This window comes from Puma concolor, chromosome A3 (assembly GCF_028749965.1).
Source record: "Puma concolor isolate L17-30 chromosome A3, mPumCon1.1.hap2, whole genome shotgun sequence".
In the NCBI taxonomy this organism is placed as follows: domain Eukaryota; kingdom Metazoa; phylum Chordata; class Mammalia; order Carnivora; family Felidae; genus Puma; species Puma concolor.
The window spans coordinates 19,296,024-19,312,416 of NC_141669.1; the positions used below are offsets into that span (position 1 = coordinate 19,296,024).

A 16,393-nucleotide genomic window follows, 5' to 3' on the forward strand; every position below is an offset into this window, starting at 1 on the left:
ACGTGGTAGTATGTGCTGCAGAGTACAAATATTGGGAATGAAGTGTTCCCAGGCCTAAAAACGCAAATAAAATGATGTATGTAAAGGTAGATTATTCAAAGAAATTTCAGCTTGAGTTTTAGTTTCCAAAGAATTAAATATTTAGCACATGTATCATCTAATTATCCTTCCACTGTTGATAAGGCTGCAATCAAGGAAACAGAAGGTACCCATTTTGTAGGTTAAAGAATTGAGGCATATTTTGCAGTATAAGGAAATAATCACTACTTTGTACACCTGAAACTAGTATACTGTTCTATGTCAGTTATACCTCAAAAAGAATTGAGGCATTGGAAATGGAATGGCTTGCTTTAGACCGGATGGTGCATACTTTAGGATTGTATTTAGCCATGACAGAAAATCTAAACTCATAGTAGCTTGCAAAATAAAATGTTACTCATTTCCATGCAAAATTTGGATAGAAGCAATTCAGGGCTGGTAGAACCATTTCATGAAAGGTCAGACTCGTGTTGTTTGTGTCCGCATACCATCACTGACCTCCATGTCTCAAGATGACTGTCCTAGCACCAGTCACCACATTTGCATTTCATCCAGTGGGAAGAAGCACACACCTTTCCCTTTAAAAACAGAAGCAAAGCAAACAAACAATACCTTTATTGGGACGTAATCTACCTTACTGTTAACCCAATTAAATTGTACAATTCGGTGGCTTTTAGTATAGCCACAGGATCACCACAATCTGATTTTAGAGTGTTTTCATTCTGTCTAGTGTTTTAATTCTAGAAGAAACCCTGTACTCCCTACCCTCGGTTCTACACTCTGTTGATGTACCTGTTGTGGACATTTTGTATACATGGAATCATACAGTATATGGTTTTCGTATCTTTTCACTTAATGTTTCCAAGGTTCATCCATGTCCTTTTTATTGTGGAGTAATAAATAGTCCACTGTATGGATACACCTACCACATTTTATTTATCCATCAGTTAAGGGACATTTGGGTTTTCACTTGGTTATTTTAAATCTTGATATGAATATTTGTGTTCAAGTTTTTGTGTGAGCATGTTTTTTTCTAGGGTATATACTCGGGAAGAATTGCTGGGGCATATGCTAATTCCATATTTAACTTTTTGAAGAATTGCCAACATTTTCTATAGCACCTGCACCAGTTTACATGCCCACAAGCAATGTGTGATTTCTCCACGTCCTCCCCAGTGCTTGTTATTGTTGGCCTTTTTATTCCTAGCCATCCAGTGCTGTGGGGTCTTGGAGTTTGGGTTTTCCCTAATGACATAAGCATCTTTTCATGTGCTTATTTTTTGTCTATTGAAAAGTACCTCTTGAAACCTTTTGCCCATTTTTAAGTGTTTTATTGTTAAGTTGTAAGTGTTCTTTATATATTCCAGTACCAGCCCTTATGATTTGGGGATATTTCTCCCATTCAGTGGGTTGTCTTTTCACTTCGTTGGATTGTTTGCAACACAGTTGCTCATCTAGATATGGTCCAGCTTGTGGTGTCCTAAGAAACAGCTGTCCAACCCAAGGTTGTGTAGATTTGCTCCTGTTTTCTTCGAGGTGGTGTATACTTTTAGCCTTTACACTTGCGTCCGTGGTGCATTTTTACTGACTTCACACACTGAAGTCAGTGTGTGATGTGACCCCTTCTCTCGTAAGGACTTTTCTGGAACGCTGCTCTCCGGCCATCCACCGGCCAGAACTTAGCTACATGGCTATACTATCCCATCTGTGTGAGGCTGGACAGCGTGTGTTTCAGGCATCTTGTATTCAACTTGACCGGTTGGAAGCCTCTCGGCCACAATCTTAGTCTAAACAAGTCCATTCTATAGCTTCGTTTTCCAAATAAATTGATCTGGCGACTTTCACCGCCAGGATTTAGCAGGGGTGTAGCGCGAACCGCCGCTGGCTGTCCGTCTCTCTCTCTCTCTCTCTCTCTCTCTCTCTCTCTCTCTCTCTCTCTCTCTCTGTCTGTCTGTCTCTCTCTCTCCACGGGACCTTCCCCGAGGAAAGCGGTCCCGAGGGACTTCCCGGCCGCCCCTCCACCCCACCCCCGCTCCCGCTGCGAATTTGGGCTCAAGGCACTTCGCCTTTGTGGAAACGAAACAGCACTTCGCGGCTTCCCGCCGCCCCGCGCGCCGCCCGCCCCTCGCCGCGCCGCGCCCACTCGGCCCCGGGGCCGCCCTCCCCGCGGGGCCCGGGGCGCGGGCCGGCCGAGAACGCCGCAGGGCAGCGGCCGCGGGCGGAGCTGCCGCGCGCCATGGCCTCGTCTCCCGGAGCGCCCCGGGCCCCGGCCGTCCAGGCGCCGCCGCCGCCGCCGCCGGAAGCGCGCACCTCGGAGCGCGGCTCGGTGAGCGCGGGGCGAGGGCGAGTGGGGAGCTGGGGCTGCGCGAGGGAGGCGGAGGGAAGGGGCGCGGGGCCCCGGCTCGGGGCTCCAGATTTCCGACCCCCACCCCCACCCCCTTGGTGGACTCGGACCGCCGAGAGCCGAGAGGCCAGATGCTCGCGAGTGCTGGACAAGTGAAGTAACCCGCTGGGTGCCTCTTAGCCAGGCTGGCGGGACCAGGGCGGGTCTCTGGGCTCCCGATTCCCAATCTAGGGCTCTTGTCCACCACACCCCGGGTCTTCCCAGGGCGCCCCTGTACCCCGGATAGGTGGGACTTTCAGGTGTGTGTGCGGGGCTGCCCCTCACCCCAGGCTCCTGGCACAGGGTGCAGGCTCAGCCAGCCTCTCAAAACCTGGCACCAGGCTCTCTTGGGCCCTCGCCCCCCAGAGATGACTTCCTGGCAGCCGGCTTCCCAGTGAGGGTAGAGGGCAAGTGGGAAGGCAGGGGTGTCCTCGTCTTTCCTCATCTGCGTGGCCGGGGCGGGGCGCCTGCCCGGCCGTGTTGGAGAGGGGTTAGGACCTCTGAGCTCGCTGCTGGACGCACAGGTCCGTTGCTTGCTCCGCGCGCAGTGGTCCGTCGTGGCGCCGCTTCACCTGATTTCCCTTTGTTGCCTCAGTTCTTCCTCTCAGACGCCTCAGAGCAAAGGATTTGTGGCCCCTAAGAAAGAAAGTGAGATAAGGAGGCCCCCTGGGGACCCTCATTTCCCAGGGAAGTTCGGGGTGAGATTAATGGCAAGAGGGAAAACTGAAGCGCCAGGCTTACATTCACCTAACAACCCTCCGAGGTGTATTTTTTACCCCGCTTTACACATGAGGAAGTGAAGCCCAGCCACGTTTCAGTACCTTGCCCTAGAAGTGGCAGACAGAATTTGAATCCAAGTTAGTCTAGCACCAAAACCGGTGCTCCGTTAACTGTGAAAGGCTTGTGATTTAAGTGGGTGAAACTTTCATCCTCAAGGTTCCAAGAGAGTTTCAGCTGGAATTTCTCTTTCAAGTGACTTCTATGTGACAGAAGCTTGCTAGGAGTGTTTAGGGGGAAACAGGAGTCCCATGGGGTGAAGTGGGGCTATCAAGTTGGATTCTGCCTGTTAATAAAATTTTCTGGAAGTTGAAATACTGTTCACACCAATGTCAGAAAAGGACATCACATTTTGCCCTGTGTGTGGTTCTCTTCTGAGAACAGGAAGAGTGTGCAAAGGATATGATAAACCCTTATCTAGCAAGAACTTCCCTTCAGAAGGGCCCATTTGGGGTGCCCCGCAAGATACTAAAATGGGTAAAGTCATAGTCCCCTCCACTCCCCCTTATGTCCCCGAGCAAAGGATGAAAAGGAAGGATTCCCAGCATCTTTTGGAGAAACAGCCTTTTACATAGTGTCTTCATGGCATTTATTTCTTCAGCATATCTATACTGAGCATATGCCAAATATTGCTCTAGGTACTGGGGACATGGTGGTGAATAAAAAATTATAGTGCATGCTCTCAGAGAGTTTATATTCTTGTGGGGAGAGGCAGGAAATAAATGAGAACATATCAGATAGTATAACAGAGAGAGAGACATGGGTAGTCAGGGAAGGCTTCTCTGAGATGACATTCAGGCTTAGACTTGAATGGCAAGGAGTCAGCTCTGCAAAGACTCAGAGGAAAAGCCTTGTAGACAGAAGGAACAGGAAGTGCAAAGTCCCTGAGGCAGCAATGGGCATGGTCATTTTGAAGAAGAGCAAGGAAGCCACCATGGTTGAGGAGAGCTGTTGAAGTGAGGTGGGAATGGGGGGAGGGGCCGACTGTGGATTCCTGTAGGCCCCATGGGAAGGATGCGGAATTTTATTCAAACTGCAATGGCAAGCTGTTGGAGGGTTTTAAGCAGAGATGAGACACGATCAAATTTATGTTACACGACTGGATAGGGAGTGGACAGTAGGGAACGAGAGCAGAAACAGGGAAGCCATTTAGGAGGCCACTGATCGATTTGGTGGGGGGATTGGGAAAGAGAAATCGAGGGCTCCTAGGTTTGTGGCTCGATCTGCTGAGTGGACACGGAGGCCATTTAATGCAATGGGGACAATAGGGTTAGGAGTTGGGTTGGACAATGGGTGGAAATCAGGAGTTGTGTTTTGACCATGCTTAGCTGAAATGCCGGGTAGGCAACCATGTGGGGCTGAGTAGGCAGTCGAATATTCCAGTCTGGAGTTCACTGGATAGCTTAGGGCTTGTGAGATACGCACACATTTGGAGTCATAAACAGTACTTTATCTCAGTGATGGGCTGGGAAACAGTCTCCCCAGGAAAATAAAGAAAGCACCTCTGATATGTAGTGTTTGCTGATATCTGTGGTATAAATTCGCCACGGCTGATTTCATGCTGCCAGTGGCTCAGCGCTGGCAGAAATCCTGAACATTAAACTCCGATCCTGCAGCAAATAACACTCGGCTTCATTCGCGCATCAAAACAACTCTTGAAGTTGGCAGGAATGTTCCATTTGACAGACGAGACTTAGATTCAGTGATCTATTCAAGGTCACACAGGGAGTTGGTGGCAAAGTTGGGGGCCTCCTGACCCTCCCAGTTCCCTCTGGCTTGCTGACTCAAAGTAAAACAGACTGTAGCAGTAAGCACGGAGAGGGAAGTGTAAGGAAGAACTTCCACTGTGGAATCTTTGAGAGGTCATGGTTTAGGACTTTTTTTCCTCCTCTTTGCCTCGCTTCCTTTTAAGATGATTTAGGGCAAATCAGGACTGAGAGGTTACTGGAAAAGGCCTCCAGACATAGGGACCTAGGGACCTCAGGATGCTTATGGAGGTCAGGAGGGTGTGGGGAACTGTGTGTGTGTGTGTGTGTGTGTGTGTGTGTGTGTGTGTGCGCGCGCGCGCGCGCGCGCGCGCGTGTGCAGATGGGGGGCTTAGCTCCTGCGTCTCTCCCCAGGACAGCAGAGCTGGTCACCTCTCATTCTGTACCAAGGTGTGCTATGGCATTGGGGGGATCCCCAACCAGGTGGCCTCCAGCGCCACTGCCTTTTACCTGCAACTCTTCCTGCTTGATGTGGCACAGGTGAGTGTGGACAGCAGCACAGGGCCCCCCATCTTCCTTGGTACCCACTTCTTCCACCCCTACCTGTACTTCACTTGGCAGATGGCATTTCTGTCCCCAACCTGACAGGAAGTCAAGTGCCTTTGAGGGCAACCTCCTCGAGGATGTTTACTGCAGGCTTTTTGTAGTGAAAAATCGGGAAACAATATGAATGCCCAACAGTACAGAAGTAGTTGTATAATAAGTTGTGCAATATCCACATAATGGACTATTCTGTAGCCATTCAAAAGAATGAGCTAGATCCATACCAGTTGACTTGGAGGGATTTCCGTAATGACCCTCAAGTGAGAGAAGTTACTTTGAGAGAACAGGATACAAATTGATCCCATTTTACCAAAACAAAGACACGCCCCATGTATGTAGGTACATGAGTATGTGTATGTGACTATATATGGTTAAAATATAAGCATGGAGAAAATAAATTACAGAAGGATATCTATAGGCTGTTAATGTTGGTTATAGGAGGGAATGGTGGATGGAGGACAGAGGGGAAGCAGAAAAAATATTTCTAATGTAGTACCTATGATTTTTTTTAATGACACTGATACGATCTCATTTAGGTAAAATTATAAATTCTGAATGCACATGAATAAATGCCTGAAAAGGTGATCACCAAAATGCTCTGGCAGTTGTCTCAGGATGGGGGGATTTCAGATGAGCTTTGCTCGTATTTTTCTGTACTGCTTGAATGTTTTTATAACGAGTGTGTCATTTATGTAATCAGAAAAACGAATAAAACATTTACATTGTGAAACAAAAAGCCTACCTCTGTCACCCTTCTTGCACTGAGCCACCTCAGATGAGGGCCCCCAAGGCTCCTCCAGAAGTGGCTGGGCATGAGTGATAACGGGAATGTGCCAGTGTGTGTCAGCTTCTCCCCCCGCCCCTCTCTTCACTAGTGCAGGCGTGCCCTTAGAGCCTTCTGGATTTGTGTCCCTGGAAAGAGACCAAATAGACCTTCACACCACAGTTCTGCCCCCTGCCAGGTCACCAGCACTTTCTCCTGGCAGGTGGGCAGACCCAGACACCCCTCTCTGATGCTGCAGGGCCTTGGCTATCCCCCCCACCTGTGCTTTTCAGATCCCTGCTGCCCAGGTGTCACTTGTCCTGTTTGGAGGAAAGGTGTCTGGGGCAGCTGCTGACCCTGTGGCTGGGTTCTTCATCAACAGAAGTAGGAGGACAGGGTCTGGACGACTCATGCCCTGGTGAGCGGCCCCACAGCCCCACAGATCCTGGCTCCCAGCCCCCGTGGAAAGCCAGTGGATGGTTAGAGGACAGGACAGTAATAGGTGCTGGTACCCAAGTAGGTCAGGCTGAGCCATGCAGGAGTTCAGAGATATTCCTAGGGGCTTTCCCTCACCAGGTGGTGCAGGGCTGGACAAAGCCTCCAAGGCTTCCAGGCCGGATCTAGGGGTCTACTTGTGGCCAGGGTGGGCTGGAGGCCTTGGAAGGCCTGGATACAGAGAATGGGCAAGTGGAGGCCCCAAGTGCCCAGAGTTCTGCAGTGAATGGCCCCACGCTGCAGGCTACCGCCACCTCCCCCACCCCCCCCACCACCACCCTGAGAGCCCCAGCCCAGGGCTCCTCTTGGGGACAGAGGATTTCTGCCCAGAGGGGTGTGGTGGTTCCAGGTTTGCCCTTAGAGTCACCCTGTCCTGGTGCCCTACCTCGGCTGTGCTTCCACAGGGTGCTGGGCTGTACACCCTTCATCACGACGGCCTACTTCCTCCTGTGGTTCCTGCCCCCCTTCACCAGCTTGCGGGGCCTCTGGTACACCACCTTCTACTCCCTGTTCCAGGCCCTGGCCACGGTAAGCAAGTGGCTCCCCTGCCCGGGGCCTGGACTCCGGGAACCCCAGAGAGGGCCGTTGGCCACCGTGAAGTCTGTGTGGAGGGGAGAGGGTAGGTGTCCTGGAGGGCCCCGCTGCCGGCACCTGCTCACCGCTCCGGCCCTACGCCCCTTCCTCTGGGCTACAGGGGATCAGCCTGGCCGTGCCAGCCTGCTTCAGGGACCGGCTTGGGCCTGGGGGCTGTGGTCCCGGGCCCCCAGAGGCTGCGTCTGGGCCGCGGGGGCCAGCCTGAGCCCGGCCTGGGCGCCCAGTTCTTCCAGGTGCCCTACGCGGCGCTCACCATGCTCCTGACCCCCTGCCCGAAGGAGCGGGACTCGGCCACCGCGTACCGTGAGTGCGGGCGTGGGATCGGGCGGGAGGCCGCCGCCCGCGGGCCCGCCAGCGCCGGTCACCTAGCGCCGCTCTGCCTCAGGGATGACCATGGAGATGGCGGGGACGTTGATAGGGGCCGCCGTCCACGGCCTCATCGTGTCGGGCGCCCACGGGCCGCACAGGTGCGAGGACGCCGCGCTCCCCGGACCGGTCGCCGTCTCTCCCGACGCGGTGAGTGCCCACGCCACCATGTCCTCGCTCGCTTCTCGCTCCCTCCCGCTCCTCCGGCGGGACTCGGCGTCCTGCCTCCCTCTAAAGCAGACCAGCAGGAGGGGAGAGGGATGGAGAGGGAACACAGGCAGGGAGGGGCAGGGGATAGGGTCTGACGTCCCTGCAGAGCTTGGGAGGAAGCGTCTCCTGTGGCCTGTCCCACTCAGCCCTGACTAGGTGGCCCCCACCGCCAGCCTCACCCCTGGTGTGCAAGGACAAGGGAGACCTGGGAGAAGTCCCCCTTCCTCTCCCTGCAAACCAGATCTCTCTTCAGCAACTAAGGGACATGCATCTATTTTATCCATCAAGTTCAGCGACTTTTCCCTTGAGCAAGTGATACCATTATCCAGCAGAACCCCAGGAGCCATCATTTAGTGCTCTCTCTTCCACCGTTACCCCCGCTCCAGCCCATTACCAACTCCTCTCCGTGTTTGAGGCTGCAGATCTGGAATCGGGTCATGACCTTGCATCCCCAACTGCTCCAGCCTGGCCCACACACCAACATCTCCCCGGTCACCCCAGTATTGCAACAGCTTCCCACACGGGCACCCCAGCCTCCAGCCCTTCCCCCAGCACAGTCAGGTGGCCATTGTAAAGGAGTTCCAGCATGGGTGGCCCTCACCTTCAGGTCCTGGCACAGGTTGCTCCTCCCCGGGTTTGCTTTTCTCTGCATCTTTCTTGTTTGCCAGCTCGTTTAATAAATACGTCAGATTTAGCAAAAAAAATTATACAGCTCTGGTTCTCAAAGTGTGGTCCCTGGACAGCAGCAGCAGCAGCAGCAGCAGCACCTGGAAACTTGTTAGAAAGGCAAATCTTGGGCCCCACCCCGATTTACAAATTTTGGGAGGAGGCCAGCAGTCCATATTTGAACAAGCCCTCCAGGGGATTCTGCCCCCCACCCGGGCTTGAGAATCAATGGGAGGAGAATAGTAGCACATCTTGGCCCAGCACCCACTGAAGAGACATGACGATGAAGTCCCATGTTTCCATCCCCAGACCCATCTGCAGGGCCAGCTACGAAATTTGCCTTTTACAGTGCAAAATGAAAACAGGGGGCTCCAGAGACAGCAGGGAAGTCAGTCTGTCCTTCCCGTGGCCCACCGCCCTAACCAAGGGATTGTTTGGGTCCAGGTGCATGAGGGGCCCCACCAAGTTGCCCTCAGGCTCACGATGCTGCCAGCTGAGGGTCAGAGGTGGTGGCCTTGCCCCTCCCAGACTGACTCCACCCACATGCATGTTCACCCCCCACTCAGGCCTCCACAGGCCCCCTCCCCAAAGGTACCAGGTCACTCTCTGGGTGCCGATGACAGGGGCCTTGGGTTGGCCTGGCCTAAAGTGCAAAGGAATGGGAAGCAGGAGGCTGAGACCCCACCCCCAGGAGGTGGAGCCTCATGTGAGCCAAAGCACAAAGCTTCAGGTACGTCGAGTCACGCTGTACCATCCCATCAGACTTCACTCACAAAACACGAATTCATAGATAAAATGATCAAGCAGTTCAAGACGGCGACAGCAGAGCATTAACGCCTACCCCAGCACCGTCCTGAATGTGGGGTCCTGTGCAACTGTGCTGAGCCCACCCAAGCCTGCCTCCTTCTTTCTTCCCTTCCCCAGAGGCAACCTTTTCCTGTAGCAGGTGACTGTTACTCCTGTGCATGTCTACATATATTTTATTACTTGTATATCTTCCCCTGGTGACAGGGAGCACTGTTTCTGTTGTTGACATTTGTCTGTGTCATTGTGAGTCACACTATATTGTAACTGTTGGCTCATGAGTCTGTCTTCCACACTCGAAGCAGGAGTCACTTATTCACCACTGTAACCTCAGGGTCTAGCTTGCAGAAGTCCCAGCAATAAATCTGTGCCTTAAAAAATGAGAGAGACCAGGGGCGCCTGGGTGGCGCAGTTGGTTAAGCGTCCGACTTCAGCCAGGTCACGATCTCGCGGTCCGTGAGTTCGAGCCCCGCGTCAGGCTCTGCGCTGATGGCTCAGAGCCTGGAGCCTGTTTCCGATTCTGTGTCTCCCTCTCTCTCTGCCCCTCCCCCGTTCATGCTCTGTCTCTCTCTGTCCCAAAAATAAATAAACGTTAAAAAAAAAAAATTAAAAAAAAAAATGAGAGAGACGGAGAGAGGAAGGGCTCAGACCCTTGGTGGCATGGATGCCCTCCTATTCACGCAGGAGCCACAGGCGCAGCAGAAGGACCATTCTGGGCCCTGAGATCTCCATCTCCTGCTGTGGTGATTGGGAGGAGGGGCACCCAGCATCCTTGGGCTTGGGCTGAGGGTCCCTCTGCCCCCATCGGGGTGTCCCCTCTTCCGTAGGTGGGAGACATCACCTCCACCCCAGTTCTGTCCTGTCCCATAGACTCGTCTCTACTCCATTGCCTCCGCTGTGGTTGCTGTGACCTACCCTGTGTGCAGTAGTTTGCTCTGCCTAGGGGTGAAGGAGCGACCAGGTAAGGGAGTGCAGTCAGAGTGTGGGAAGCAGAAGCAGGGACAGGACTCCTCTGGGGCGTGGGTTTTGGTTTTGAACTCTGCCAAGCCCAAGTGTCACTTTCCTGTGTCGCAGGCTCCTCCGTCCCAGCCTCAGGCCCAGGCCCGAGCTTCCTGGCTGGGCTGGTGCTCACTGTCCGGCACCCACCTTACCTGAAGCTGGTCATCTCCTTCCTGTTCATCTCAGCAGCCATTCAGGTACCTCTGGCCTTGGCTCTAGCCATACTGCCCTGTGTATGTTCGGCTTCGGTCTCCCGGCTCCACCAACCAGAGTTGGGCTTTAATAGGGAGAAATGGTGGCTGGCACGGGGCCTAGGGAGTTTGGTGCAAGGAGGAGAGAGACCTGGACAGAGCTTGTGGGGCTGGGAGGGTCAGGGCCCCGATGCCAGGAAGCTGACAGAATCTGCGTGGTGAGGTCCACTAGCCAGGCAAGAGTGAGGAGGGACTAGGAATGGTTATTCATCCCTGTGTCAGGGCTAAGTGTCCTCTGTGGGGGAGGGGATTGCGTGATGGCAGCAGCAACCCGTATTCGAGGTCCCAAAGAAGAGGCCAGACTTGAGACCTAGGCCTTGCCCTTGACTTCTGAGTTCCTGCCGTTCCCTATGCAAGCCTACTGCCTGTTGGTCTCCTCAGGTGGAGCAGAGCTACCTGGTCCTGTTCTGTACACATGCCTCCCGGCTACATGACCATGTCCAGGGCGTGGTGCTAACCATCCTGGTGAGTGGTCCTGAGGTGGCAGAGGCAAGGTCAGTCAGGGGCCTAGGTTGGGGAACTATGTGGTCCTTGACAAGACATGGCATAGCCGGAATTCTGGTCAACATTCTGGACTCTGCTGCGATCTTAGTCACCTGCGCTCCAGCAGAGGGTGGGATTGGGTCTGGGGTCATAAAGTTCATAGCCACTGGTTCCAATCTGGGGGCAAAGTGGAGTTCGAGCATCCCACCTAAAAGCCAGGGCTTCTGGAACCTGGGTGGGTAAAGACATTGGCAGCACGGCCCGGACTGGGATGATTCTGTCTGTTCACAGGTCTCAGCTGTGCTGAGCACGCCGCTGTGGGAATGGGTTCTACAGCGATTTGGGAAGAAGACATCAGCCTTTGGGATCTGTGTGAGTGAGGCAGGAAGCAAGGGCCGAGGTGCCTTCAGGGAAGGTGGTGGGGTCAGGGAAGTGGCCTTGGAGCCTCGGCCTCCTGGGAGCTGGCAGGGCTGATCTGTATTTGTCTTCCATCCCTAGCAAAGGACCAGGTGCAGGGTCATTAGTAAAGACAGGTGAATGTGGGACTGAAAGAGCAAGTCTGGGGCAGGTGGAGGGATCAGCTAGTGTATCTATCTCCCCAGGTGATGGTGCCTTTTGCAATCCTGTTGGCTGCTGTGCCCACAGCACCTGTGGCATATGTGGTGGCCTTTGTATCTGGCATGAGCATTTCTGTGTCCTTGCTGCTACCCTGGTAGGCTGGGTGAGGGGGAGGGGTGGGAGCATCATGTCCTTCCTCATGGGTGTGTCCTCTTTCACATCCACCTGTTGTCCCAGGCCCCCTGTGCCCACCCTGTGCTGGGTAGGGCCCTCCCACCTGCAGGAGACGGAGGCCACCAGCTCAGTCGCTGGAGCTCTCCTGAAAGAGCACCAGACAGCAGGAACAGTGGGCAGCTGTGTTGGGGGAAGGGAGGAAATGCAAGCACACATATTGCCTGGCTCCCTGTGGGCCACTCCTGGTCCTGGGCAGCAGGAACCCAAGGATGGATCCGATTTGGTCTCTGTCCCCGGAAAGCTCTCGGGTTGATGGCTACCAGGGGACAAAAGGTAATTCTGCAGCCCCTTCCCCCAGGTCCATGCTTCCAGATGTGGTGGATGACTTCCAGCTGCAGCACCAGCACGGCCCAGGCCTGGAGACCATCTTCTACTCATCCTATGTCTTCTTCTCCAAGCTTTCTGGTGCAGGCGCCCTGGGCATCTCCACTCTCAGTCTGGAGTGAGTCCCAGGGCTGGACTGTACTAGAGGCACAAAAGACTAACTCCCACTGGAGTGGGAGGAAGAGGGCAGAGTTCTCCACCCTAATGGGCCAGGGGACACCCATGAGTCAGGGACCCAAGCTCTGCTCTTTAGAGAGTGTAGGGGAGCCACCTGCCTCAGGTTGCCCTGTGCACATGACTGAGAGGGGTCTTTCTTGGGGGCTGTACCCCACATTCTTAGTTTTGTCTGAGCTCCTCCCTGGCCAGCCCATTCTCTCAACTCTCCCTTCCGCCATGATCAGGCTGATCTGGCCAGGAAGTGAATCCAAATTTCAGGGTAGTGTGGGGGTGGGGTATCTGGGACCCCTCCTGCTGGGAGCCGGGCTCCGTGAGATCTGAGCTGGATGCGTGGGATGCTGTGTCTCCAGGTTTGCGGGGTATGAGGCAGGAGCCTGCAAGCAGGCGGAGCAGGTGGTGGTGACCCTCAAGGTCCTCATCGGCGCCGTGCCCACCTGCATGATCCTCACCGGTCTGTGCATCCTCATGGTCAGCCCCACTCCAAAGGTGCCCAGCCAGAACTCCTCCCACCGGCTGAGCCTTCAGAGGTGGGCACCCCATGCACACGGGTACACACGGCAGGGAAGCACAAACATCCACTGGTGTGAGGTTGACCGGTTGGCAGGTGCCCCGAGACACGTACACAGTTGAGCACTCCTGCTTCTGCAGACTCTGCACTTAGCTTTGGTGATGCCATCTTCTCCTGGATTTTCTTCAGCTGCTTTGCTCATCCCTTCTCAGTCTCCCTCCCTCGATTACCTGTCGGAGGGTGGTGTGGAAGGGCTCCCTTCTCGGCCCCTGCCCCCCTCACCTCATCCACTTGCTTGATCTCAAGCACCTCTTGTGCCCGGTGACTCCTAAAGCTGCCCCTCCCCCCCGGACTTCCTTCAAGTTCCGGAACCACATGGCGGGCTCTGATTTGCACATCTCCTCCTGATGTCCCACCAGCGTGGAGTCAGTTTTGATGAGCCCCGAACTGCCGAACTCATCTTCTTCCCCCATTAGGCTCCTCCTCCTGTGATGGCACCATCCTCTAGCCTGGGAGCTGAAAGCTGGGTTGTCTTCTACTCTTTCCCCCACAGGTTGTGCCGAGCCACTCCCTGAGCCTTGTCCTTCCCACTTCCGAGCACTGATCCCTCCGCACAGGGATGAGATACCCACTGGCTGGCCTTCCCAGTGGACTGTGGGGGATCTGGACGGCTAGGGCTGTGTTTTATTCACTTCCGTGTACCAAGCCCAGCACAGGGGCCAAGGCCAAGCTGGTGCTGCAGCGTCAACACGTCTGGCCCAGTGGCTTTCACGAGCACGTGGCCGCATTTTTGGAGATGCTCACACACTCAGAACTTTGAGCACGTGTGCATACAGAGGACTGTACAGGATTGGCAGGAAGTGGCATTGTCATCCATCCCTCATTCTCAGCGTGGACGGCTCAGACTTGGGCTGAGTAACACTGAGATCACATGTCACACTCGGAGTGACATGCACATGGGGAACTGCTGGGGGGATTTGGGGAAACAAGGGCTATAGATTTTCCCAAGGGGCTGTGAAGGGGAGGAGTTGCTAGGACGGCAGGGACCCGCCACTTCCATCGGGCGTAGGGTCTATGGCAGGACAGAGTCCCCTTCCACCCTCATCTTTCTCTTTGGCCCCTTTTCCTTTTACAGGCGGACCAGCTACACCCTTGCTTGAAGTCTGAGCTTGCGTGGGCTGGAACAGCAGGAGCCAGCATCTTCTGGGCTCGACGTTCCTCTTTCTTCTCGGCCCCTTAGCATACTTACTTCGAAGGTTACATGCGACCCATCTTTTCCCCTGGGATATGGAGTCTTCAGTGACATCTCCTGAAGGGACCAGCCTGGTCTCCAGTTCCCTCAGCCGTCATTTCTTGCCTGTTGACCACAGACCAGGTCAGATAGGCCTGTGCCCCTGACCACCCAGCTCCAGGTAACCTTGACCTGGGAAGCATCCCAATAGCAGCTATTCCTGGAAAAAGGAAGCCCACAACCTGCTCACCCAACAGGACAGACACACAGACCTCTTGTTCCTCCTAATACTCCAGTAGACATCGGAGAGAGAGGCTGACAGACATCGCACGAATGGGCAGAGTGGGGACAGATGGACATGCTGGTGATGTCACGAAAAGAGACACAGACAGATGCACTGAGGCCAACAGACCCCAGAGGGAGCACATGGGGACAGCAGTGGGGTGAGGAGACCGAGCAGGCCGCCAGAGGCGTTTCTCAAGCCTTTCTCTTTTGTTCAGATAACACTGTTTCTGGAAATGGACACAGGCCGATATGGAGCCATCAAAGATCAATCATTTTTATGAACAAAAGTTCTTTTTGTGGAAATATTTTTTTGAAATGGTATCTTATAAAAAGCACAGGGACCACAGTTTTCTAAAGGCCATATCTTTGAGGAAGAAAGATCCACTGAGGTTTATTTTTTCAAAAAAAAAAATTAAAAGGTTTATCTTCTATTGATTCTGTAAAATATGACTGTGGCTAGCCCTCTCATCCCACCTCCTGGGAAACCACTGCCCAAGGAGGGAAGGGGGAGGGTGCCTGACGTCACTGCCCCTGGCTGTGTGTCCTCAGCCGTATATCCCTGATTCTGCATTTCCTCAGGCCAGAGATGCCACGTGGGACATGGGTTCCGCCTTTGCTTTGGAGGAGATAAAAAGTTGAGACTCTAGAGTAGTCAGGGTAGCAGGCCACAGTGGCTTGTGTGGGCTGGGGATGGGCGGCGGGGGGGGGGGGGGGGGGGTTGCTGCAGAGGTGTTGGGGAACCCATGGGGGTTCTGATGCCCCAGCAACTCCTTGAAAAGCCCAGACACCTAAAGAGGTGACCAGGAGGTGCAGACTTGCCCCCTGCATTTCTCCCCAGCCCCCTGCTCTGTCCCCTCCATGGGGTCAGCTTTCCCAAGCCCACCGAGCAGGGGTAGGCCCCCTTCCACTTCCTCTTTAGAGCTTTGACTGCCTCTTAGGTTCCAGAGTCACCCCTAACACTGCCGGAGCTCAGACTCACATTCAGGGATGGTCTGCCCCTCAAAGCATGAAACGCCTTGCTTCTTCCACAAACGTTGTAGCCCGAGAAGGAACCTGACCTCAGAGTGAGAGTACACAGTGCGACCTGGTCTATATGATGCCTGAACTCTCTGCCCTTGCTTGTGACACTGACATGGGTAGGTGATCATTGAGGTCACAGGGCGTCAGGGAAAGAGCTGGGTTCAGCTTCTCTTCGTTGGCCATCTGCCTAAGGGGCTGCCAGGAAGCTCTGCTCACCCCTGGCTGCACGAGGAGACACACACACACACACACACAAACACACACAACCAGTTTCTCAACAATGGAAAATCACTGGCTGTGGGAAACAGTACCTGCTAAGACAGAAGGCAAGGTAAAATTTCTCCCATGTTATCATGCCATGCTTTGGAAAGATGGGCAATTCAGGTAGGATCAGAAGCTTGTGCCGAGTTCTGTTACCTGTTTCCCAGGAGTGCAGCCTCAAGCAGAACTGTACTGTCCAAATACAGCTGCAGGGGGCCACCTCTGGGGTCAGGGGTTAGATGACCAGGGGCTGCCCAAAATGTATTATTCCATTTCTCCCTCACAGCAGTGCTACGAAGTGGGTACTATTATTCTCATTCTCAGGTGAGGAAACAGGCTGGGATTAAGTAACTTGCCTAAGGTCAGTTGGTGGCAAAAATGGCCTTGAACCTAAGTGGGCCTGACTCTAAAGCTTGTGGAGACAGCCAGTGCTGGAAACATTTGTTGGAGGAACAGCTGATGGCCAGACTTTGGTACCAGGAGGACCTCTCCTCCTCTGAAACCAAATGCCAGCATGCCCACCTCGGACTCTATGCTCCGATCCCACGGTATTATCTGTACTCATCGAGAATTATTCCTGACTCAACCCGTTATTCCTACTCTGGATCCTTTGACTCACATTTGCCCACAGGGCCTCCCCTTGTGTCCCTGTCCCT

General features: G+C 53.9%; 1 protein-coding gene across 2 annotated transcripts; it reads left to right on the top strand.

Moving 5' to 3' along the window:
• Positions 1 to 2,137: 2,137 nt before the first annotated feature.
• MFSD2B (MFSD2 lysolipid transporter B, sphingolipid) lies at positions 2,138 to 14,891 on the top strand. Of its 2 annotated transcripts, XM_086700118.1 has the most exons (14): positions 2,138 to 2,365; positions 5,320 to 5,445; positions 6,565 to 6,689; positions 7,171 to 7,294; positions 7,585 to 7,663; positions 7,746 to 7,876; positions 10,277 to 10,367; positions 10,481 to 10,602; positions 11,038 to 11,121; positions 11,431 to 11,511; positions 11,742 to 11,851; positions 12,230 to 12,373; positions 12,783 to 12,959; positions 14,076 to 14,891. In XM_086700118.1, exons 1-14 carry the CDS (start codon positions 2,276 to 2,278, stop codon positions 14,098 to 14,100), a joined length of 1,509 nt encoding a protein of 502 aa, XP_086556244.1. In that variant the 5' UTR covers positions 2,138 to 2,275; the 3' UTR covers positions 14,101 to 14,891. The 2 variants fall into 2 exon arrangements, with proteins under 2 accessions (XP_086556244.1, XP_086556243.1); XM_086700117.1 differs by lacking the exon at positions 2,138 to 2,365 and having other exon boundaries at positions 2,375 to 5,445.
• The last annotated feature ends 1,502 nt before the right edge of the window (positions 14,892 to 16,393 follow it).